Consider the following 24411-nt stretch of genomic DNA (forward strand, 5'->3'; position numbering starts at 1 on the left):
TGACTGAGACTGATAACAACAAATGATAAATGCACCCTGAAACACCAGCAGTGGTTGTTTAACTTGTTAGGTTTTGGTGATTTGCACAGTGCTGCCATCCTCATCGTCCAGGAGAAAGTGCGTCGCAGAGGGCAGTTTCACTGATGAAGAGAGAAAGAGTTGATGGCTCTGTGCACAGGATTCTTATTCTGTCACGTAAGCAAATCCCAGGGTAAGACGTGGAGCTCTGTAGCTGCTGCATTCATTCATCATTCCATGTGCTCATGTTTTAGACTGCAATTACTCCTGTTTGATCAGGAAACAGGCTGTATTTTTAGATGGCCATTAGAATTTCATAAGGTTGTGTTGAGGGTGAGCTCCATGGTTACACATGCTGCTGTAAATCTGTTATAGTCATTTATAGTACCAGGACTCTGTGCACCTACAGGGCTAAGAGTTTTCTATGCATCTGGGGGTCCTAGGCCTATATAGGCAACTGCCAAAACACTAATGAGTAATGGCACTCTGAAGAGAAGCAGTACTTTACAGTACCATACACCAGTCACAGAAATTATACAGATGTGATAAAACACATTAAATTAATACACAAAAAAACTGTTAGCACCACCAAATATTTTCTGAATATAGAGAAATTTTGATGCAAAATAAACCATGTTATTTGCCTCACATCCTGATATTATCATCATTACAGGTTAATGTATTTATTCAGACGGTTAGTGTGTGCGTGTCTCAAGTAAATGGTAAGTTATGAGAAGTCTCGCAAGAAGTTACTTTGTGGAGCTGAAAGCTCCTCACCTGTGAGGTCATCTGGAAAGAGTTTAATGGGAAATCACCGAGGAATGCAAATGTTTATATTTCCATACCAAAGTGCATAAGACTCACTGTTGCTACTTAACATTTGGTGCCTGGATTGAGGGGAAAAAATAGAAATGTAAATGTAGTTGTAAAGCCAACGTGCTTTTGCTCTGCCTTTCTGCACGCACCTATATAAATAACACTCATAGGTCAGCTCGATACATCCAGGGAAAAAACCCCCCAACTCTATTGTTGTGACGTGGTGACGTAATGACGAAAGATCATGTACGGGGCGTTACCTCCCGGCAGTGAATTTGAGCTACGCATACTCACTCACTTACGGTAAAGCTGGAATTTGTCAAGTCATCCTGACTTTCTTTGGTCAACCTTCGTTATTACAGTGAAACCGCAAAATTCAAGTACTACAAATATTTAAACATATAACAGTTACCAAGCTCTATAAATAAATCTAATAATGCTTGTATAAATCACATATAATAAAAAAAATCCTATATTAAATTTAAAACTTTTTTTTAGAAGTAGCCTATCAATAATTGTCTAAATACAAACATACAAAACTGTAAACACGACGTTTTTGTTGTGTATACGGTCTGATTCATCTTTTAGAAAAAATGAAGAAACAACATTTGTGACACATGTAAAGAAGATAAATGTCGAATGGCGGCTCTCTCACACCCTTTTAGGTAAAACCGTTCCTTTCAAAATAAACGTATTCATTGGGGGGAAAGCGGTTTGAATACTCGATACGACACAAAAACAAACTATATATTAAGATAAATTCTGTGACGAATTAAATGATATTTTAAGGCGTTTTACAGACACGGCAAAGCCAACGCTTTAGTCGCTCAAACCTTGACCGAAACCTTGATTGGCTCTTATTTTGTAAATCACTGTACAGTGACTTCCGTTTGACCGGCCTTTTGACCGCTAACTGTACGCGCCTGTCATTAAAAGCGCGGCGTGTCTGCTTAAAATAGGGCATTCGGAAACTTGGTAGCTAGTTGTGTTCTCTGAGGCTTGTTCATCGGACGTTAGTATGGTTCGCGAAGTGAAAAACCTGGTAAGTTTGTTTACGCTGCTTTCTGCACTTTCTTTCCCTTTTTGAAATGCTGTTTTTACTGTCTTTTCACGCTCCGTGCTGTTTTTGCCGGAGCCGCGCGCATGTTTCCCTCTCGTGATTCATTCTCCATGTTAGCTGAGCCCATCTTGTGGAATTTTGTGGCGTTATCTTACAAAGTTAAGCATCGTTTTGGATTAAACCACTCTGTGTGTGTGACACATCTAGAGTAAGCGTGTATAGTTGCTTCTCTGATCGCTAGAATAACTGTAAATGGATGCAGCTAACCTTCACTATGAGTCTGCCGCACCCTTCCATCTTGTAGCGAGACGCGCACTCAGCGCTAGCAAAACTAGGGGAAAGTAAACTAAACTGTCGGCCACCTGAGTCGATTCTGACTTAAACCACGCTGCTCTAGCGTGAACTACGCCGCATTGATGGGTAGATAGTCCGGGGATAAGATGCTAAGGGCTGCTAGCACACGTAACAGCTCGGAGCTATCAAAGTGCTGGACAGCAGGCCACGCGTGTTCCCTGGGTGCTGCAGGATGGGTAGGTGTGGACGGCTGTTTGCTTTTCTCTCAGCCAGGACATTGCACTTTAGTGTTTATAGCCGCTGTTGGTGCCATGATTGCTTCGGAAGTGAACGGAGAGCGAGTTGTAAAGTATCAGGACAAGTGTTTTTATGGCTTCAAATCACGAATGCATCATGGGTTTTTATTTTTTTTGTTTTGTTTGTTTTTTTTTATGGTGAAAACGCCATAAATAAACTCTGAAGCTTACAGAGAAATGTGAGGAAGCCTCGGAAAACAGCACTGCTATACTGGTTGATAAAGAGTTGGAAAGTGAAGCATGAGAGACGAGAATCCCCACTTTTTATTTAACACTCTACCTTTGTATTTTATACAGTCGTCAGGGTTTCATTTGCCGCGGCATAAAATATATTCAAGTGTATGGAATAACAGGAAATTCATTTCTGTAATGATCAGTCTTGCACGCAAAGGCACTAAACAAAAGGCCAAAAAAAACCTGATGTGTATCATTTGCTTACCCTCAAGTAATGTGGTCATGTTTCAGCATACTGAAGTCTAAATTTACCAAACTGAAAGTGTTGTGCTGAAATCTGGATCCCGTGTGTTAAAACGGCATCAGGCAGTGTTCACGAGGGAAGCGGACAGCAACGCTTACACAAAACTGCATTTTTATTTATTTTTTAACATCTGAAATGTAGCTTTTTAGCTGTCGTAGTCTGGTAAATTATACTTGTGACATGTTTAAAAGCATGTCTGGTTTTTGTTTCTTCTTTCTTCTCTAGGAAGAGTTCCAGAGCATCCTGAAGGAAGCTGGAGACAAGCTGGTGGTGGTGGACTTCACAGCCACATGGTGCGGCCCCTGCAAACAGATTGCCCCACTGTTTGCTGTAAGTGGTGTGAACACAAATGCAAACCCTTGGTTGCTTCTTAAACACTTGTATTTGTGCGAAGCAGGAAAATGTATTTCACTTGGAAGACTCCATGGCAATTAAGTGGAAACAGAAGACTTGGATTGTTAGAAATTTCTCTATTTAACCTGCACCAGTTACATTCTGTACATGCATTTTGGTCAACTCACTGATTTCCTGTATTGCAGCAAATGGCGGCTGATGACGATAACAAGAACGTGATTTTCCTGAAGGTGGACGTCGATGAGGCAGAGGTAAGCCTGAGTTGGACTCTTTGTTTTTTTGGTTTTTTTTTTTTTAAATAATAATTTAATGAACTTTTCCACTTTCACATCAAACCCAAGACATATTTGAGCCTATGCCAGGAATCTGTGGTGACATAATCTTAGTGGGAGAGTTATGAAGCACCTTGTTTGTACAGGTTTGTAGTTTTGACCTGGTGTGAGTCATTGTGAGCCATATACACAATCCCTTCACCAGGAACCACAGCTGGCTCATGTAACAACAAACCACGGTGCACAGGTTTTTGTAACCACAGCAACCTTTGCTTGATAATTGTTATAAACAGTAACTGCGCTGTTATGGAGGGATTGCAGCTTCTGGTAGGGTGGTGTATTGCAGCCACATGCGGTAACCCTCTGACACGCATGCTGACTCGAGGCCTGCGTTTACACATGCAGGGTGTTCCAGCCTCTGGCCAGACTCCATGTAGTGTCTGATCTGTGAAGCTGTAAACATGAGCCTTTGATGCCACGTCGGACTTGTTAAGCTGGAAAACATTATTTTATTTTTTTTGGCTAGTTTTAAATGAGGTCCCAGTTTTATTTTTCTACTCCTGGCTCTGTAATGTTAAAGCGGGTATCCAAAGCAAGCACCATTTACTTTCCAATGAAACCTTCTGTTTGCAAATCAGAAGAAAGCTGACTTGAACAGAGCTAAATTAGTTTGAGACAGTTGGGCGATCTGAGGCGCTACAACAAAGCTTAAAGAAAAAAAATCATGCTAAGCTAGTCTGGTTCTCCAACAATAAAAATATGGAGATGGAAATAACTGTCAATCTTCAATAAACTTCTCATTGTTAATTAATCTGACCTCTAAAATGTTTGGAAAGTCAGCAGATACACTGGAGCCCCTTTTCCATTAGTACCTACTCTGCACGGTTCACCACGGTTTTCACAAGGTCGCTTTTTTAGTACCTTCTCGCTCAGGGTTCCAAGCGATCCTAGCATGACGTCGTCACACTGCATGTCACCGATTGGCTGGTCAGTAGTATTGGCTGGTGAGTCATGAGAGCGTCTCATTCACGAAAATTAAAACCACTATTTTTGAAACCCGGCAACAAGGGAAATGGCTACAAAAATAACGCTGTGATCCCCGAGTCTGACGAAAAGCAACAGACCGAGCAGCAGGTATATTCTTGCTTCGATGGCTGCCTTTTTTGTAGCATATTAATTATGTCGTGGGATGCTCTGATGCGTTGCTATGATGATGACAACGCACTTTAGGTAGTGCCACGAACGCCAATTGATCAGAGTCGAATGGAAACGGGGCTTAGAAGTACTGATGACCTTTTTAAAACGGAAGTAATTGAAATGGATTCAATTTAAATTTCAGTGAAGCTGTAAATACTTTGGCTCTTGAGAAATGTTGTCACCTGCGTGTGACTTTGTTTTCATGTTGCCAGATCATTAACCAGCATAGGTTTCTAGGTCCGTAAAACGAGTCACTGCCTGCTGGAACAAATCCAAGCGTACTCGGGTGACCGTCCATCAATGGCTGCTTGTTTTTGTACAGACCGCAGTCATAAACAAACCTTGCCGTTTGTTGTAGTTTAAGTCTGTAAAAGTCAAATTAAGAGTAATTTTTTTTCCAGAGGTGAAACGGGCAAAGCAGAGGTCCGATGCAGGCAGGCTGAGTCTCGGGCACTCTGTAATGAATTTGGTTTCATGTTTTGGCCTGAACTGCCCACATGTGGGGAGACATTAATATTTATGACAGTCGGTTCATCTGATGTTTTTGCTTTGTCTTTCAGGATGTGAGCTCATCTTGTGGAATCAGCTGCATGCCCACCTTCCACTTTTACAAGAATAACCAGAAGGTAAGTCGGAGTGTTTTTAAGTGTTTCTTTTTGGCTAATTCACAGACCAGCTCAGAAAAACCGCTTTAATTTGTGCTGAAATCACTCTCTCCTCTTTGTTTTTGGAACTGTTAGTACAAACGCTTACATTTAAATCTGCTAAAAGCTAGTTGCTAAATCAGCTGGCTGGAGATTGTTTAATATTACTTGATGGTCTTCCTCTTTTTGCCAATGAATTCTAAGATTGCTCAGTAAATGGAAAAATGTGAATGTTTAATGGTTTTTTTTTTTGGGGGTTTTTTTTTAACCCTCTTCTTTCAGGTACACGAGTTCTCTGGTGCCAACGTAAACACGCTAAAGGAAAAAGTAGTAGAGCTGAGATAAGAAGTCCAGTTGACACACCCATGTTGTAAAAGGAGGAGGAAAAATGCCTCACAGTAGAAGCTGTTACCCTCTGTACATTCCTCATATCTATGAAGTCTATCCCAAACAGGCAATAAAATATCCACATATCCCATAATAGTTTAGTGTGTCTGTGTTAACAACAGGATGAAATATGAAGCCGATCACTTAATTTAATTCTACTTAAACTCCTTTGTATGTCAATGTGCTCGACAAGGTGGTTTTAATAAATGAACTGCAATTAACTCAACAGGCTTTGATGGTATTTTATGCTTTAATAAAAATGTGAGAATAGTTTACACATATACAATGGACCATCACAGCAATAGTTTGTACACATCGTACAAGTATATAGCAGCATATGTTTAATACTGTTGAGTCTCTATATGAAAAAATACAGCTTTATCTTACAAAATCGTTCTTGCTTTGCGGAGAGATGAGTGAATCGTTTACGAGTGTTGGTTGACTATACAAGGATTCCCTTCATAACGTGATTCACACAGAGCCGAAACTTTAGAAATGATAAGGTCCTGGCTTCCTCTTCCTGCAAAAGGAAGAAACTGTCATTAGCTGTGGAAACGCATCGTAACTCTGTGAACAAAGGTCTGGATGCACTCAGTGGGGATAAATTAATTATATGAATTTTTAATGGGAGCATTATGCTTTGGGCTCGCAGTAAATCTTTGTGTTGCACTACACCCATCCATTCATATAACAGTTTATTGGCACCAACCAACAGATACAACTGGCCACATACAGCCCACTTTGATCTTAAGTGGGCCTTACCAGTGAAATTTTCCCATCAGTGAAAATAAGTTTAACTACACATTTTATCCCTGAGATATCCCAACATATATTAAAGTGCAGTTTCCACAGGATACAATAATGCTGCTGTATTAACTGAGAGCATGGCAGCATGGCTGGGCTTAAATCGGAAGAAATTAATGTAAAAAGTATGGAGCTCGTTGATTGGACACAAAGTTTGTGGGAAAACAGGAACTTTTCTGTCATTTATCTGTTACCTCACTGCTTTTGTACAGTATCAGTGGCCATCGATGATCTATCAGCAGGAAAAACTGAAACTTACGGCCAGAAATCCATACTATGAAGCATTGCAGGTTTACCCTCATGGATTAGAACAACATCCACATTTCCACACTTCTAGCTCTTTCTTTGTGCTTTCTGTTTAGCATGTGACTAAACGACTGCTTAACTCTGACTGTAAATGAGTCACTGGAGCTCTGGTGGACTTCCAGGAGGTTACAGCAGACTATCCATGGCTGATATTCTGGGGAATCTAATTCAGAAGTCAGTGAATCATAGAAATGCTGGTCAAATGAATTATAATCATAGGAAAAACTAAGCTATCCCGTTGCGCACAAATCAAATGTAACTTTTGCAAGTTTAAGGACACTTTTTTGTTTCTAAAAAGGAGATCGGCTTGTAATATTCTGCCAGCAGTAGCAGTCACTCAGCTGTTAAGAGCTGACTGGCTCCTGTTAGTGGATGATTTGTGAGAAGCCTCAAGACTTCTCCTATTTGGTCACCTGTTGGTTTCACTTTCTGATCAACCACAGTTTGAAAGGTTTGAACACACATCCTCCAACTTGAAAGATTTCAAATACCAAGTACATGTTGAAATGTAACCAAGTGGGTTTAAGTTGCCAAAGATGTCATTTTACATGCAAGTAGCTTTTTCACTTGTCTTATGATCAGACATGCAAAGTTATGAACTAAATAACTGAGGTTGTCTGAAGTTCCTGGGTCCAACCGGCCTGCTGTAAAAAAGGATGTTTTATTCTCGCCCCTCAGAGGATGAATAACAATATCTTAGTGGTCCTCAGACTTTTGCTCTAGCACCACCGTCAGGCTGAAATCAGGTCAGTTCTACTGCTTGATGGCGACAAAGCCATTCCTATCATCTGTGCAGAGCTTCTAGCACGACTGTAAACCTTTAGCACAGGAAACACACTTATTAGAGTGCAAAATGAGCATGGTGCTGGAAATATTCCTCAGAAATTTTGGTCCATATTGACATGAGAGCATCACACAGTTGCTGAAGATTTGTCAGCTGCTCATCCATTCACTGGACTGGAGACGGTAAAGGTGATTTGACTACAGTGAACTCGTTGTTTTCAAGAAAGCAGTTTGAGATGATCTGAGCTTTGTGATGTGGTGCGTTATCCTGCTGCAAACATCCATCAGAGGATGGGTACACTGTGGTCATACACAGGTGGACATGGTCAGCAACAATACTCAGCCAGGCTGTGTTTAAAGCAGCTGGTACTCAGCGGCTCAAAGTGTGCCACGAAAATAGCCTGAAGTGCTGCTGTAGCCCGTCTGCTTCAACCTTCGACGTGCTGTGCTATCAGAGATGCTCCTCTGTGTACTTTGGTTGTAATGAGTGGTTATTTGAACGACTGTTGCTTCCTATCACCTCAAAGCAGTCTGGACTTTGTACCCAGACATCAACAAGGCATTTTCACTCAGAGAACTGCTGCTCACCGGATATTTTCTCTTTTTTTGGTCTTTTATCCTGTCTGGAAGTTTGATAATGTCTAATATGTCACGAGTGTGTGGGTGTGTGTGTCTAACCACCTGGAGCAGTTGTGTCCGATCCAACCTGAAGGGCAGCTACACCTGTTCGGCCTGATGCATCTGCCTCCGTTCTGGCAAGCTGACGTACACACAGCTGTGGTCACGCAGAAAGACAAGAGACAGAAATCGTCAGTACGGTGTCTGATGAGGAAACCCAACAGATAATTGTTGGAGGAAATGTATCTTTTATAACCATGAAGTCAGCTCGCACTATAAACATTAACACTGCTGTGACAGCTCACTCTGAGCAATAAAGAAATAAAATTGAAAGATAAAGATGTTTGTCTAACAGTGCATGTGCAGGACTCGTTTCAGTGTTCAAGCTTGTGTTACTCAGGAACATTGTACATGTATGTATGATGTACGTAACACAGTCACAATAAAGTAATGTGATATTTATTATATAGCATTATTGTCACTTTGACCTTCAGATCAATCAGTTGACGTTGAAGGAAAGGTCAGAGGTCAAATGGGGTATAATATGTTTAAATCTTTACAAGCCACTTTATATATGTTGGCAATACAACAAGTTCCTAAGTTTTGAGGCTTTTTGTGATTTTTTGGCCAATAAATCAATAAGTTGATGTTGAAGAGCTCGATGGATGTCAGCCCGATTTTAATGGATTACTAACATGACCCCACTCTACACCACTACGTTTTATCAGAATTCACTCAAACTTTTTGAGCTACCGCGTTTACACACAGACTCACTCACGCAAGCACTACGAAAACCACAACTTCCTTGGTGGAGGTCATAAACTGACGTATATCCAACTGTAGGACGTTTGTTATAAAGCCTTCGTAATCATGGCAATGCTTCTTTAGTTTCCTTGTACGGCTCTTGCTAAATTTTGGTGTCTGATGGTGTTCCCTTCATTCTGAGTTGCTACGACTGCAGATATGCACGTTAAGGACGACCGTATATATGACACTAAACTGAGCTAGCACGTGACAATAAATGTCACCCTGGAGGTTTTCCAGTGAGATTATAGGAGAATGGCCTATAAGTGTGCAAAGCAGTAACAAAACAAACACACAGCCCATAATTATGCTAGTTTGTTACCAGGTATAAAATTTTCCACCACAAATACTTACAGCAGACAGATCACCAAATTAATAATAGCTTATATATAAGCAGGTTACTTATTAACAATAAATAGACAACTACAGGAGGCAGAAATCCTCTGGGCTAAGTGTTGCTAGGATGATGATGATCCTGCTGTAATGGGAACCCTGCTGAGATTTACTTGCGTACATCGTAAGCACTGAACGCTACACTGACACATGAACTCACCGGTGTGGCAGCGCGTGCCCGACCACCCGGTGGGACACTCGCACTGGTAAGGGGCCACGCAGCGCCCTCCATTCAGGCACGGCAGGATGCAGATAGCTATTATGAAAAGGAGAGGAGAGCGTTAGGAGGCAGGTATTTAAGATCACCATGAACCTATCTCTTTGAAACCATCTCAAACATGCGGTCAGCGTGGAGCTTCAGCGTGTTGACATCATATATATAAAGTGGACAAAAAACTAGATGAAGAGGTCAAAAACTGCAGCATCACTTATACTACAAGAAATGAACTTAATGTTCTGGCTTGCATACTTTATCTAGCCCTGTAAGAGTTTAGCATGTTAGCATGGTAGCATTTGCTAACTAGCACTAACACAGTGGAGCTGAGGCTGATGGTCGGTCAGGTAGTTTTCCAGGTATCTGTTCTTAAATAATAAAATCAAAATGTCTTGATGATGTTGCTAGATGAAAGGTTAAGGGTGCTCCAAAGCTCCTCTTGCCCAACAGCTGGGTTGGGCTAAACACTGATGGTATGCAGATAGGATTTCCAAATGACTTGAAACTGATCATCAGGAGAAAATTAATGTCAGAAAAAACCTTCATGGCAATCCATCAAATAACAGCTTAGCCATTAAAGCCATTTCATCTTTATTAATCAGTATGTTTAAAAGCCTTCTGATTAATTCCAGTGTGACTGTTTCACAACGATTGTTTTGGTTTTTGGTGACTCATTGCTCTTATAAATATATATATATATAACTTGTAGTTTAGGTGAACATGCGACAAATACCATTCTCTCTGTTTTTCAATCTTTTCCACCGTGGGACATTTTGAAAATCAGTCCACAGCCAGATTATGTTATGTAGCAGGGTTAGGTTTGGGTGATTTTTACAGGAAGTTGGCCGACAGCTGTGAGCTGCATGCAAGAATTTCTTGTGTAAGACTGTCATACATATGTTTTTTCTTGCACCACAATTTCTGTCTTATGTCTTCTGATTAAGTACTGGTATCACATAAAATGAGAGAAACATCTGGACTGTCTTGTTAAACCAGAGAGAATTCATTTTTCAGCTACAAACAGACACTTCTCTGTGCTCCAGTGTCTGCAAAAAGTTAGCCTTTGTTTGACCATAAAACACTGAGGATCACGATCAGGGCGTGAAAAGGGAGAATTAAACATGTTTACGATTATTAAATACTTACGCTCCTCACAGAGGCGACCCATCCAACCCTCGGGGCAGGAGCAAGTGTTGGGCCGCTGACACACACCTCCGTTCTGACACTGTAGCCAGCACACCGCTTAGGGAGAGGACACACAGACACACGGACAAAGATATCAAATTAAGGTCAGAGAAATGGTTCCTGTAACACAGAGTTACTATTCTGTGAGCATATCTCACAAAGCCAGACGTGCAGCTATACAGTGAAGAAGACACTCAACAAAAATGGCCATTTAACCTCACGCACACAAACAAATGAAGTGCAAACACATCAGGACAGCAACAGTGTGTGCAGGGAGGCAGGAAAGAGCACAAACTCAGCAGCTGTTCAGGGAAGCTAAGCCTGGATCCAGCCTTTGTTTTCATATTTTATATGCAAAACATCTGAACGGTCATTTGAGTTTCACACAGGGATTCAGGGTGGAGCTCAATCAGTTTGACTGTCTGCTTTAGTATCTGTACTTGATCAACAGGAACCTGATTTCAGGCTGATATGATTGTTTTCATGTTTTTTCTTTCAAATGTGACCTTTTTTTTATTGATTTTAATAACCCTTTTCTTTATTTTATGTACAGCACTAAACAAATTTTTTTCAGAGTGACGTTTATTAAAGAGCGTAACATCGTAATTCAGTTGCAGACAGTGATGACAGATTGGTAACTATCGTGTGAATGTGATAGTGTGGTGAAGTATTTGTTTCTCATTCAAATGCAGCGCAGTCATAAAACTGCCTGCAGGTCATATCTTTGTTCTGCTTGTGCCGACTGAGAAAAGGAATTTCCCAATGTCTAAATTCCTGGATCCTGTTCAGCTGACACTCCCATCATACCACAACTGTGCGTGTGTGATTCATGTTTACTCAGAATAAAACTGTAAACTGAACTGTTTCTTAAACTCCTGAAGATGTTACGCCAAAGCTTAATCTACAGATGTTCTACGTGCCCGATTTCCCTTGAAATAATTTAATTATTTAAAGGAAACCCCGTCATACAAAGGTGTTTTTCTTGTTTAAGGGTGAGGTTTTTCTTCCTGGATCCAGGCTTCTGAAAGTATTTGCACATAAACTTCAGGGCGAGCTGTCAGAGCAGAGCCTTTGGTGAAGACAAAAAACACCCCCACAAACCTGCTTCTGCCGCTTCCATAGACTGTACCCATGCAACCAGAGTGCAAGCACATACGTGTTAATGACCTTCACAGATTAAAATCTCTGTTTCGTAAGCAGCAGTAGGTAAGGGAAGAATTCAAAAGCTGAGAAGCTGCATGGCAGTAAGAGTTACAGGATAAGTCAGCTGAAGCAGGGAGTCTCCGTTTCACGTTCGCTCTACCTCTGCATGTGGGAGGCGGCGTCCAGGTGCCGTTCTCCAGACACCTGCTCCTTCCAATGCCTTCCATGGTGTAACCGCCATAACACGAGTACACCGCCACGTCCCCGAACTGGAACACCGCCCCCCGCACCACCCCGTTGGCCACATGGAGTGGGGGGCCACAGGACACCCCTATGGAACGACCCACGAGTTATTCACTGCTACCCCCGTCTACAAACACTGCTGCTTTGCCTCTTTAACGACACGTTTGCACCAATCTGACTGTAAAGTGAACCCAGACTGTAAAATTTATTGCGCTGTAACATTTCTGTCCATCCCCATATGTGAGTACAAAGTGTGCACCGCAGAGAGAAATCTGTGCTTATTAAATTAAACCCAGTGTGTTTCCTGCACCCCCCCAGTAGCCCCGGAGACAGTGATTTTCATGCAACACATCCAAATGTGTCAAACAGTTCAGTGTTGGTTTGATTTGGTAAAAGCCCCTTACTGATAATCCCCCTGAGGACAAAAATGGACTCGGATAAACATGCACGTAGGAGACAAACCCCCCAAAACAGCATGCAAACACATACAACGAGCCACAGCAACATGAGCACTGCTGTGCTGCATATTCAGGACAACTGCACATGAGAATGATCAAAGGACAATCTGACAAAGGTTGCCATAGAAGCCGCAGAGGTGCCCGTAATTAGTTCAGCACACAGGAGCCGACGCAGTGTTTGAAGCAGCCTCATTTGTTTTGATAAAAGCTCAGTGAGACAACAGAGAGACAGCGCTTCACCTGAGACATGCAAGTGTAGAGAAGCACAACAAGACAAGGGGAGCATGCGAAGATGTGCAGTGTTAAAATCACAGTGTTTCGACAAGCGAGTATAGTGACATCATTTAATCGCTGCAGTACTTGTAGAAATGTGAGTAAATCACATGATCTCACTGGAAAAAACTAAACTTAGTAGCTTTACTATGATATAACAGAAAGGTTTACATTAATGGTACAAAGGAACTAAACCTGTGTAGTTCAGAGGTAACACACAGTGACAGTAACATGAAAATTACAAGCAGTAAACTTCCTCTTTAATGAAATAATTTACGAACTTAATCATTTAGTTTCCTGCTAACAAACGTGACATACTTCGCATATTTATTCACTTTGAAAAGAGTCGTTCAAATGAAATCACGTTTTTCTGCTTTGTCACATTTATTCAATGCCACCTCACAAGCACGTGATTCCTTACAGATTAAAAAGCTGCTACAACAACTGAGGAGACTTGAGTAAACAGAAGAGATTCATCTTCTCTTTAAAAATAACAATACCTACGTTCACACACAGAGCTGATGGGGCTCCAGGTCTGGTCTGACCTGCAGGTGATGGTGCCGCTGCCTTTCACCTGCTGACCTTTGGGGCAGGTAACGCGGACCGACTGTCCAACACGAAACTCCTGCTGGACTCTGTCCCCGCTGCTGTTCCAGCCCGGAGGAGCCGGGCAAGACTTGGCTGCGAGAGACAGAAATGATGGATATGCTTTTAAAATTTGTGATGCCAGCTGATGTAGTTCGTGTATCAGCAATACAACAGTATAAGTCCTTAGTCGTTTACAGTCACGGTGTAGCACAGAAATAACATGTACTAGTAAAGACTGCGACACTGTGACAGAATGATAGATGCAGATTAAACTGAGGCATTTAAATCGTTCTACTACACAATACTAGCATAGCAATGTAACACTAGGGCCCACAAATGCTACAAAACTGTGTTGTGAATGCTACACTTCTTTACACCCCCCCCAATACATCAATAAAATCCACCACATCTACATATCTATATAACGTCACTGCACAAAAGTCTGGTTATTTTGAGACCATGGAGCAATCCTGTCACATCATCTGTTGCAGCTTAACAAACTGACAAAATGCAGCACTGGCATTATGTCATGTGTATTGCACAATAATCTGTACGTACACCAGCCATCTATGAGTGGTCAGTGGCTGCTGCACTTCTCTTTTCCACATTTGTAAACGAAATCAAAAGCTCAAGTCACTGTCATCTAATTTCTTCTATTTTTCACTATTACTATTTTCATACACCATGTTTTGTTTGTTTTCTTTTTTTGTGCCAACAGAGATAATGAATAAGTCTGAGAGACATGTATGTGGAAGTGTCAGTCATGACATAAGACTTCAAAATCAGCACATTCCAACAAACTGCAGCCAGATTACGAGGAGCTGAATGGGTGACTTCTTGTCACAGGCTGTATTGTGAAACAGATGAAGAAACTCAGTGATGTTGCAAAGAATTCTGAAAGGCCTCTGTGTTAGAAAGCGAATGATACCACAGGCTGCCACGTGGCAGGAAGTCAGAAAGCAAGCCAGTAAAGGTTCTTTCGAAAAACGTGTCCTCACGTTGGCAGGCGGGGAAAGCGGAGCTCCAGGCGTTGCCCCCTATGCACACCACCAGAGGATCTCCCACCAGGTTGTAGCCGTTGTCACACTGGAACTTCAGAGCATGCCCAGTGTTCAGGCTGAGTTCCTGCACTTTACCGTGCAGCATCTGTTTGGGGCTGATGCAGCCTCTGACCACTGACAAGACAGAAAGACCACAGGGATGTGATGTCAGACGTGTTTGATGCACAGACGTCCTTTCACTTCTTTTGCTCACTGTCTGCCCTCCATACCTTCACACGTAGGCACCGGCAGGCTCCACGTGCCATTGTCCAGACAGGTGAGCGTCTCTGGGCCGACCAGCTGCAGCCCAGGATCACACACATAGGTGACATTGTCCGGGCTGGGCTCACCCGCCGGTTGTGCATTTTGTACTGTGGGAGGAGCCCCACATGATTGCAATGAGGACGCTGTGAAGAAAAGGGTCAAAGGTGCGGTAGTGTTAAAGTACAGTATATGTATCTGCTGTAGCACATTGCAAAACATGAACTCTTTACCCCTTGAAAACCTGCTAAGTGTAAACCTTGAAACTCTTATATGAACTGAGTGGTTTCTGGCCTGCTGTCAAAACAACATCACTGCATGTCCATCAGAAGCTAGTGAGGGCTACGCTTGGATATCTGTTTGTGTGGGATATCTTTGTGTCAATAAACTTTATGGATGTTCCAAAGTTTAGTAGAGGGAAAAAAGATCACTGATTGAACATTAAAATTAAATATCCGATATTATCACAAGCATGGTGCCTCCTTGTCTGCCTCTGTGCACAAACCCACCAACACACACTGGCTGCGTGCCGCTCCACGTTCGGTCTCCCTGGCAGATGTGGATGGAGTCTCCCTGTGACAAAAAGGGGAGAAGGATATTTGATGGTGTACACACAGAAATGCGTACATCCATAATATTGACTTTTTCCACTGTAGAATGAAGTAATGTTATTGTGTGAGCGTTATCAAGCCAGTCAGCGGCTTCTACTCTTCGTGTGCATTAAAAAAGGCCGTCATTGTATCGAGTGTCCAAACTGGGCAGTGCAGAGTATCAGTTTATAAAGAAGACAGTGACTCAGCTCTTTCTATTGGCTCAGTTACTGTGCACACCTATTGATTGCTGAAGAGAAGTCACATGACTTTCTGTAATCTCATTGTTAGCCATTAGTGCAGTGGGTGCATGCTGTTTAAAGGCAGAGTGTGGGAAAGCAAGAGGAACACAGGAGCTGAGTGGTCATTTGTTATGTAGTTTAGGACCAACTACATTTGTTTTTCCACATAAAGAGATGCCAGACGAAAAAAAGCAAAACTTGACTGGATGAGTTTTACCTTCATGTCAAAGCCAGGCAGACAGGAGTACATGACAAAGTCTCCATAGTTGTAGCTGTCCCCCTCTACGATACCGTGAAGAAGAGGAGCAGGCTTCTCACACATCACCATCTCACAGGAAACCGATGAGATACTTGGAGACCAGCTTCCACCGACCTTATCACACAGTTTAAAAGCAGAACAGGAAACCGCTGCGTTATCAACGTTACACGCATTCATTCTCACTTCTGTAAACCTTTGGTCATTTCACTTTATGTTCCTGGCATTCATATAATGGATTTCTGTGGTTAATTATAACTTAACAGGGAAGTCAAATTCACATTAAGAAGCTGAAAGGCAAATCTTTAACCAACATCTTTCTTACCTGACACTCTGCTAGCGCTGACCCCTGCAGGTAGAAGCCAGTAGGGCATGAGAGGGTGACGGTGCCCCCGACAGGCGTGAGCTCCTTCCCGGTGATTACCAGATGGGGGATGGAGAAGTTGGTGGGTAGCAGGCAGGGGGTGGGGCGGCAGCGAACGTTGTGTTTTGACCAGGTGGCGTCGCTCTGGCAGGACAGGGAAGCTGTCTGCGTGGCTAATTCGTATCCATCATCACACCTGCAGACGCACATGATGATACACAGAGTACACTCTTTCTGTCTTGGATTTTAATCCATTCACAGAAATGGAAAGTAACACACATCCTGTTTACTGTGAGCATGAAGCCAGTTTCTCTAAGATTCAATGTAAAAATACAAATATTGGTGGCAGCCAGTGCTAAACCTTAGCCTCCTAGTAGATAGTGATTTCAAAATCCTACGTCGACTTGTTCTCCAGTTAACGTGTTCACACCACAGTGATGGTAGTACCCCATCAGCCTTTCAGGGCTGAGGCATAAAATGTTGAGAGAATTGATACGTAAGAGCATTACAGCTAAAAATCCACATATTTCTGTGATGGCAACTTTTTCGTGACTCACATCAAAACAAAACAATGAAGAAAACTGAGAAAAGTTTTGATGCTCTCCTGAGTGAACATGCATGTTTGTCACTAAATTTTAAGAGCAACTTATCAGAAAAACATACTGGTTCAATGCAACTACAACATCATCTTAGTGCATGATAATAAAACATGAATTTAATGATGATTTTAATGATTAGAAATGCATCTTTTAAGTGCACTTCAGTTATAAATGTGTCCTTTGATGAATCAGATGCAGAGTGCAGTGCTGGATGCTCTGTTACTCACTATTTGTGTATGAAAATGTGTTTTTCAGATCGAGGAGATAAATGGTTAGTTTAGTTTCACCTGATCCAGGATAAGCACTGTTCCATACACAGTATTTACATTAAACACTATGTGAGCCAGCCAACTCATTTAAGACAAGCCACTCCAATAATGACAGTATTCACCTATATGTGATCTGGTTGGGGAAGCTGAAGATATCTCCCACGACCCGAGCGTTGGCGACCTCTGGCGGTTTTCCACAGCTCACAGGCTCACATCGTATCCTGGGTTCCCCCCATCTGCCGTCTCTTCCACAGTTGAGGTAAGCATACCCCTTTAGCTGGTAGCCAGGCCGACACCTGTATATAGCCGTATCTGGGAAGCTGGCACTGCCACCCTGCAAGACAGCATTAGGAACTGTAGGCGGGGCGGCGGTGCACCTTCCCCGGCTACACACAGGCACCCCAGGGCTCCACACTCCTCCTTTTTCGCACACAGCTTGAGAGGGACCCAGCAGCTTGTAGCCGTCGTCACACTGGAAGTGCACTCGGTCTCCGCAGGCTCGATCGTGGCCGAGAACCACTCCGAACTTAACCACAGGAAGGGTGCAAATGCAGGGCTGGCACTGAGGCACAGGGCCCACCCAGAGGCCCTGAGCGGAGCACCGCAGGATGGGATCGCCAACGACCTCGTAGCCATCGAAGCACACGTACTCCACAATGTCGTCGTAGTTGAAGCTGGAGCCGTTCACGTAGCCGTGACTGATGTCCTCAGGAGGATCGCAACTAATGATGTCACAACGGGGTGCCGGTTTGTCCCAAAGTCCATCTGACTGACAGACACGTGTAGAATCTCCGTTAAGCGTGTATCCTTCATCACATTCATACTTTATCTTGCTGCTGTAGCCAAACTCTGACCCCAACATGCGACCATTCAGTATTGGGGAGGGCTTCTCGCAGCGGGCTGGTACACAGGCAGCAGCCTTGTGGCTCCAGGTACCGTCAGCCTGGCAGATGCTTGGAGACCTTCCATTTAAGATGAACCCAGGCTGACAGCTCAGTTCTATTTTGTTATTATAGGTGAACTCTGTGCCTTTAAATGTAATATCACCGGGGATTTTAGGAGGACCACAGGACACGGGCTCACACTGTGGCTTCAGCCCGGTCCACTTTCCATCTGCCTGGCAGGCAATAGTACTGCTGCCCTTCAGGACAAACCCAGGATTACACTGAAAGTGTAATACCTCAGGATGAACAAAATCACCTCCCTGTGTTGTGCCATTATCCACAGCCCCTGGATCACCACAGGAAACAGGTTGACAAACTGGGGCATCAGTGGTCCACACTCGACCTGACACACACTGCCTCACAGACTCCCCCTTCAGCTCATATCCTTCATCACACGTATATGTGAGCGTAGTCCCGAGGGAGCCATGAGTCACATTCATCCAGCCGTGATCTGGACTAGGCGGTATTTGGCACTCCGCTGGCACACACGATGGGGCTGTCCCACTCCAGCCCCCGTCCTCCTGGCACACCAGCCTGACCTGGCTTGTGAGGTCATAGCCATGGTGGCAACGGTACTCAATCAGTGTCCCATGAAGAAAGTTCAAGTCCAGTCTTCCAGTGTCTTTAGAAGTAAATCTCCCTCCCAGCTCTGTCACTCTAACATACTCCCCAAAGTCAATGTGAGGAGGCAGCCCGCAGTCCGAGGGCACGCAGACAGGAACAGAGCTCGACCAGCCGAACTCCTCACAGGTTAGATGGTCCTGACCCACGAGTTGGAAGCCAGGAAAACAGCTGTAGAAAATAGTCACACCATAACTGTGGTCCTGGCCTTCCACAAAGCCGTTTTCAACTGGCTGAGGTGGTGTGCAGGATATCTGCACACAAGCTGGTGTCTCGATGTCCCACTCCCCACTGGCCAGGCACCTAACAGTCTTTGTGCCTTGGAGGCGGTAACCACGGTTGCAGGAGTAGGTCGCACTGTGATCAAACTGAAGTTTTGTGTAGACAACTTTTCCATTGGTTATCTGTTTAGGAACTGAGCATTCAATTGGGCGGCAAGAAGGCACCCCACCAATCCAGAGTCCCTTCTCTCCACAGAGGATGGTGGAGTTACCTACTAAGTTATATCCAGTCTTACAACTATACAGTGCTTTGCTGAGGTACATCAGTCCCTGGACATCAACAATACCATCTGAAATCTCTACAGGCTGAGGACATTCAACCGGGATGCATTCTGGGTAAGGACTGCTCCACTGCCCGTTGGCTAGACAGGACGCAGAGCCTTCTTTTCTTAAAGTAAAGCCATCTATGCACTCGTACGTCACCACAGAGCTGAATGGGAACAGGTGAGAAGACCTGGAAGGGCCACCAAACGGCACCGCAGGCGGCGGACCACAAAACACCTGCTTACACACCGGAAAGGTGTCATTCCACTCCTGTGACGGAGTGCAGCGGAGGAACCGAGCCCCCTCGAGGATGTAGCCATCCTCACAGGATAACTCCACTGTTCCTGATTCAGAGTCCAGGCCTCTTAGAACCAGGTGGTTCTCCTCCAGTGGTGGCTCTGGACACTGGACGGGCGAGCAACGCGGAGGCCTCGTCTTATCCCACCTTCCAAACTTCAAACAGGTCCAGGTAGCATCCCCGACCAGCTCGTAACCCTCATCGCAGACATACACCACTTTACGGCCCACCTGGAAGTCAGAGCCTTTGTAGTGCCCATGGACGATGTTAGGAGGAGGGTCACAGGTTAGAAGGACACAGGTTGGGGGGTCTTGGTTGGACCACTGACGGTTGGCTTGGCAAACTCGCTCCGGTCGTCCAATCAGTCTGTAGCCTGCGTTACAGGCGTACGTCACCTTGCTGTTGTAAGTGAGCCGACCTTTGACCTACAGTGGAACAAAAATGGGACATATCATGTGCTTTGTTTTTATGTTTATAAGAGGACTCTTTAAGTGCATTCAGTTTTCATGGCTAACCTGGGGGTATCCGTTCTTGAGGGATGGGGGTTGCGAGCAGGACACAGGTACACAGGTAGGCAGAGCTCCTCCCCACTCTCCATTTCCCTTGCAGGTCCTTCTCTTCTCCCCTCGAATCAAGAAGCCTTTGAAGCAGCTGTATGCCACCACGGCTCCAAAACTGTAATTTGTCCCAATCACATAGCCCTGATCAATGCTCTCAGGCTTGGAGCACCTCACTGGCACACAGCCAATATCATAGGGCGAGGGCTCCCACTCTCCTCCCATCAGGCATCTGAGTGTGGCTGTAGTGTTGAGCATGAAGCCCTCTTCACATTTATAACTCACTTCGGTGTTGCTGGCGTATTTTGGTTTGTTGACCGAATCTAAAATCGCATGTGGTAGTTCAGGTGGGCGGAGGCAGAAGTTTGCAATGCAGCGAGGCGCCTCCATGCCATCGGGTGGCACCCACACGCCCTGAGCATTACAAACCATCTTGGAGTTGTTGCCGGCTGTGTATCCGTCAGTGCAGTAGTAGTTAGCGGTGTCTCCGAAAAGCTTGTGAGTCTCATAGGGTTCAGCGTGGTCGATGGCAGGCGGGGGGCCGCAGGAGCGGGGGACGCACTGAGCCGTGCTTTCACTCCATTGGCCAGTTGATAGACATTCTCTGGTCTCTGGGCCAATCAGAGTGTATCTGCACAGGAAGGAGAGCAAAAGCAATGAGCAAAAAAACCCCAAATCATCATAATTTAGAAAAAGCATGCAAAGGTATGTCAAAGAAACTGCAAAATGCTTGGTTTGGTTTGTCTATCCTGAACCGGATTGCTCCAATGGATCAAATCTGGATCAGGGAATCTTTTTTGTAGTATTTTGAATCATATCATCAGAAATATATATCGAATAGAAATAAATAAAAAAAGAGACGTCATCTTATTGTTCTCAAGGAAATTTCAGTTTCTCTGGATCCTGTTTATGCATGCTGTGGCGGCGCTTGTCAGCCTCGATGGACTGCTCAGTTCTCATCCTTATGCACAGCTGATGTTACATTTTCATTAAATGCATGAATTCTTTGTTTTAGCTGTGCTTAAAAGCCACCATGCCACAGACAGTAAAGATCATGCAGAGGAATAAACAGGTGTGAAGTATTTAACACATTTTAAAAACAAATTGACTGAGTAGATTTCAACCACATTTACCCTTCTTTGCAGACATAGTGCACCTTGTTTCCCAGCTCAAAGTTCTCTCCCACAGTCACAGCGTTTTCCAGTAGCGGGGGCTCGCTGCACAGGACTCTCACACAGCGGGGGAAAGGCCTGCTCCACTCCCCTGTCGCCTCACAAATTACTTCCATGGAGCCCTGTGGTCTTTGTATCGACATACAACTCAGTTTAGACTCCTCTCTACATCATTTACAGTCACCTGGTATACACACCCAATTCCGAAAAAATGTAACTAAAGGCAGAATGCACAATAGATAATCTCATAAATCTCATTTTGCAATTATTTAGATTAATCAACCACAGGCCAGTAACATGACTGGGAATTACGAGCATCTTAGAGAGGCAGAGTTTCTCAGAAAGAAATCACTGACTGTGCAGCTTACTGTGCCATCAACAAATGCAAGTTAAAGCAAAGAAGCAGCCACACGTAAACTGAAAGTGAAAACTGTTCGGTCATCAGAAGAATGAAAATTTAAAATGATTTTGGAAAACATGGACGCTGTGTTATCCGGACTAAAGAGTGGAGGAACATTCCAGCTTATTACCAGCACTCAGTTTAAAAGCCTGCATCTCAGATGCTACTGGAGTCCATTAATACCTTATGTTGCACATCTAGGAAGGAAGCATCAATGCTGAAAGTATTCTTTTTTAGTTTTTATTTACATCTTAAACAGCATCCCTGTTTAGGAATTGGGGTTGTACAACAAATGAAAGCTATATAAAGTATAATAAAAGTTACATTTATTCAGTGAAATTCTAATAGTACTAATGGTAATTTATCCATACCTGTATCCCTCATTGCAGGTGTATGTGACAGTGGACAGGTACGTGTTGGTGTTTAGTGTGTAGTCTGCATTTTCCACAGTCGGCGGACCCCCGCAGGTCACTGGATGGCAGGTAGGTGGCGTCCCGGTCCACCTCAGACTAGAGAGACATTGGAACTCATAGGGGACCTGAGGCTGGAAGCCCGTCTTACAGCTTAGGTAGAGACAAAACAGAGTCGGACTCACATGTTAACAAAAATCTTTCACATGTCACATGACACCCGAGGTATTGGAGAGGGTGAAGATGATACCTGAAAGTCACCTTGCTTCCATAGGTGAAGTTGTTTCCCGTCATGATGGAGTTCTCTGGAACAGTTGGTGCTGGGCAGGAGAGGGCTGCAGCGTAACATTAACGAGATGATTAGTAACCGCTAACTTTTTAAACCCATCACACTCAATTACAACTTAAATAACTAAATGCAAGTGTAGCCCACTGATGTGAGGAGCAAATATATTTCTGCGCTGAGAATCAAGTTAACAGACGCCTGTGAATCCACCCACTTAAATTAATGTCAGTTGGGCATCTGGGGCTTATCGTGCCCCCATGATGCTCATACTTTTAACTGCTATTGATGAAATTGGGATCGGCTCAAAAAAGAGACGAACAGGACGGATGTGGAACTGAAAGGCAGACAGATACATTTCTCTTATTTCTGCGTGAAACTGAAGATTCACTTTTACAGTCCTAGAGTTGCTGTTATGTGAAAAACTTGGAGATGGTAAGTAAAGTAAAGAACCTCACTGATGGCAAGATAATGTCTAGTTTAATAACCGCACTCTGAAACAATACAATACAATACAATAATAATACAACAAAACAATACAATAATATTATATTAAGCCATGAGTGTGTTTTTAATTTTCAATAAATATTTATTCAACTTTTTTTTTTCTCCCACTTGTTGCACACAAATGTGGCTTTTGCACATCTAATCGTTTCACTTTCAGTCCGACACTCAGCAGCTACAGTAACATGAATCTGCAGACGCCGAATAATTCAGTTCCTCTTCCTCTGTGATGAAGAATGTGGCTTAGTGCCAAGATGCACGTGGTTACATAGTCAGACGTCTGAGCCTGCTGCACATCGGAGAACAAAAAGGACAGCTGCGTATGTAACTGCTCCTTTACAACACCGGCCATTAGACAAAGCATTTTTTGTGCTGTATATTTGCTTGTGTATGTGTGTATGCATACACAACATACATGTCTGCATGTTTTCCTGAAGTGTAATAGTCATTTGCATGATAATAGCCAACAGCAGTGGACCTTGAATGTGTTTTATTATCCGAGAGGAGCATGCTTTCATTAGAAGCCTCTTCTTTGAAGCCATTAAAGCTGTTCAATGGATGCAGTATTTTCACTGTGTAATATATAACTGAAAAAATGCGAGTAAATGCTGATTTATGTGTTTTGCTATGTGATATCATATTCTATAGTATGTAGTTATCTCATTGTAAAGCGTGAAGCTTGTGGTTACATGCCTCTTCCAACCAAACAAGCTGCAGATTAAATCCATGCAGCAAAAAAATTCAAGTGCCAATCTTTTATAACAAGGAAATCATCCAAAACTTTAGAAAGAAGCTGCAAAACTGTGAAGGTCAAACTGAGCAACCTCTAAGGATCGCAGCTGCAGAGTAAGCATCCAAAAAGCTCCATAAAATATTCATAGTTTTCCATCAGCTTAATCGGAACTGTGAAAAACAAATGCCGAGTCCACTACATCAGACGCAACTGAAATAAATCACACCATCCATTTGATCGCAATAGCATTATGTGACTCCAGCTCTCACCTCTGCAGTATGGGACAGCATCATCCCAATCTCCTGTTTCCAGGCACTGGAGCTGAGATGAGCCAATCAGCTCATAGCCGTTGTCACAGCTGAACACAACCTCGCTGCCCATCAGAAAGTTGCTCCCGTATCGGCGACCGAAGTCAGGAGTCCCAGGGTTCTCGCACTTTACTGGCTCTGAACGCACACACGAACAGCTGGGTTTATAAAAGAATGGAGGAAAACAGCTGCTTGTGTCACCTGACTACGTTGTCATATCACCTGTGCAGTTTTTGCCATCTCCAGTGTATGGGTGGATACAGGTGCAGGTGTAGGAGCCTTCTGTGTTCTGACAGCTGGCGTGATCATCACAGTCAGAGCCCAGAGCACACTCATCCACATCTGCACACACATATGATTAAAAACACACACAAAAAAGGACAAATG

At 43.5% G+C, this 24411-nt stretch overlaps 2 protein-coding genes across 5 annotated transcripts in view; one reads left to right on the forward strand and one right to left on the reverse strand.

Moving 5' to 3' along the window:
• The first annotated feature begins 1718 nt into the window (after positions 1 to 1718).
• On the forward strand, positions 1719 to 6042 carry LOC146674838 (thioredoxin-like). The gene is made up of 5 exons (XM_085398670.1): positions 1719 to 1876; positions 3188 to 3292; positions 3502 to 3567; positions 5346 to 5411; positions 5712 to 6042. The coding sequence occupies exons 1-5, from the start codon at positions 1853 to 1855 to the stop codon at positions 5772 to 5774; spliced, it is 324 nt and encodes a 107-aa protein (XP_085254796.1). The 5' UTR covers positions 1719 to 1852; the 3' UTR covers positions 5775 to 6042.
• A 5-nt stretch (positions 6043 to 6047) lies between these two features.
• The window catches only part of svep1 (sushi, von Willebrand factor type A, EGF and pentraxin domain containing 1), a 111672-nt gene continuing 93308 nt past the window's right edge, over positions 6048 to 24411 (reverse strand). For 2 of the 4 annotated variants that reach the window (XM_085398616.1, XM_085398593.1), the window contains 17 exons: positions 24247 to 24366; positions 23986 to 24162; positions 22447 to 22531; positions 22158 to 22349; positions 21348 to 21515; positions 20173 to 20845; positions 17372 to 20082; positions 16343 to 16577; positions 15979 to 16134; positions 15439 to 15502; positions 14899 to 15075; positions 14627 to 14803; positions 13545 to 13721; positions 12227 to 12397; positions 10885 to 10980; positions 9685 to 9780; positions 8154 to 8484 (listed from right to left, as the gene is read on the reverse strand). In XM_085398616.1, the coding sequence (XP_085254742.1) occupies positions 8351 to 8484; positions 9685 to 9780; positions 10885 to 10980; positions 12227 to 12397; positions 13545 to 13721; positions 14627 to 14803; positions 14899 to 15075; positions 15439 to 15502; positions 15979 to 16134; positions 16343 to 16577; positions 17372 to 20082; positions 20173 to 20845; positions 21348 to 21515; positions 22158 to 22349; positions 22447 to 22531; positions 23986 to 24162; positions 24247 to 24366 (5609 nt within the window). In that variant the 3' untranslated portion in view covers positions 8154 to 8350. Of the gene's footprint in view, positions 6337 to 8153; positions 8485 to 9684; positions 9781 to 10884; positions 10981 to 12226; positions 12398 to 13544; positions 13722 to 14626; positions 14804 to 14898; positions 15076 to 15438; positions 15503 to 15978; positions 16135 to 16342; positions 16578 to 17371; positions 20083 to 20172; positions 20846 to 21347; positions 21516 to 22157; positions 22350 to 22446; positions 22532 to 23985; positions 24163 to 24246; positions 24367 to 24411 lie in introns of those variants that run through there. The other 2 variants (XM_085398601.1, XM_085398609.1) reach the window with 2 other exon arrangements.

Source organism: Rhamphochromis longiceps, linkage group LG3 (assembly GCF_057381845.1).
Source record: "Rhamphochromis longiceps isolate RC_006_pf linkage group LG3, R_longiceps_female_GT1.1, whole genome shotgun sequence".
NCBI classification, from domain to species: domain Eukaryota; kingdom Metazoa; phylum Chordata; class Actinopteri; order Cichliformes; family Cichlidae; genus Rhamphochromis; species Rhamphochromis longiceps.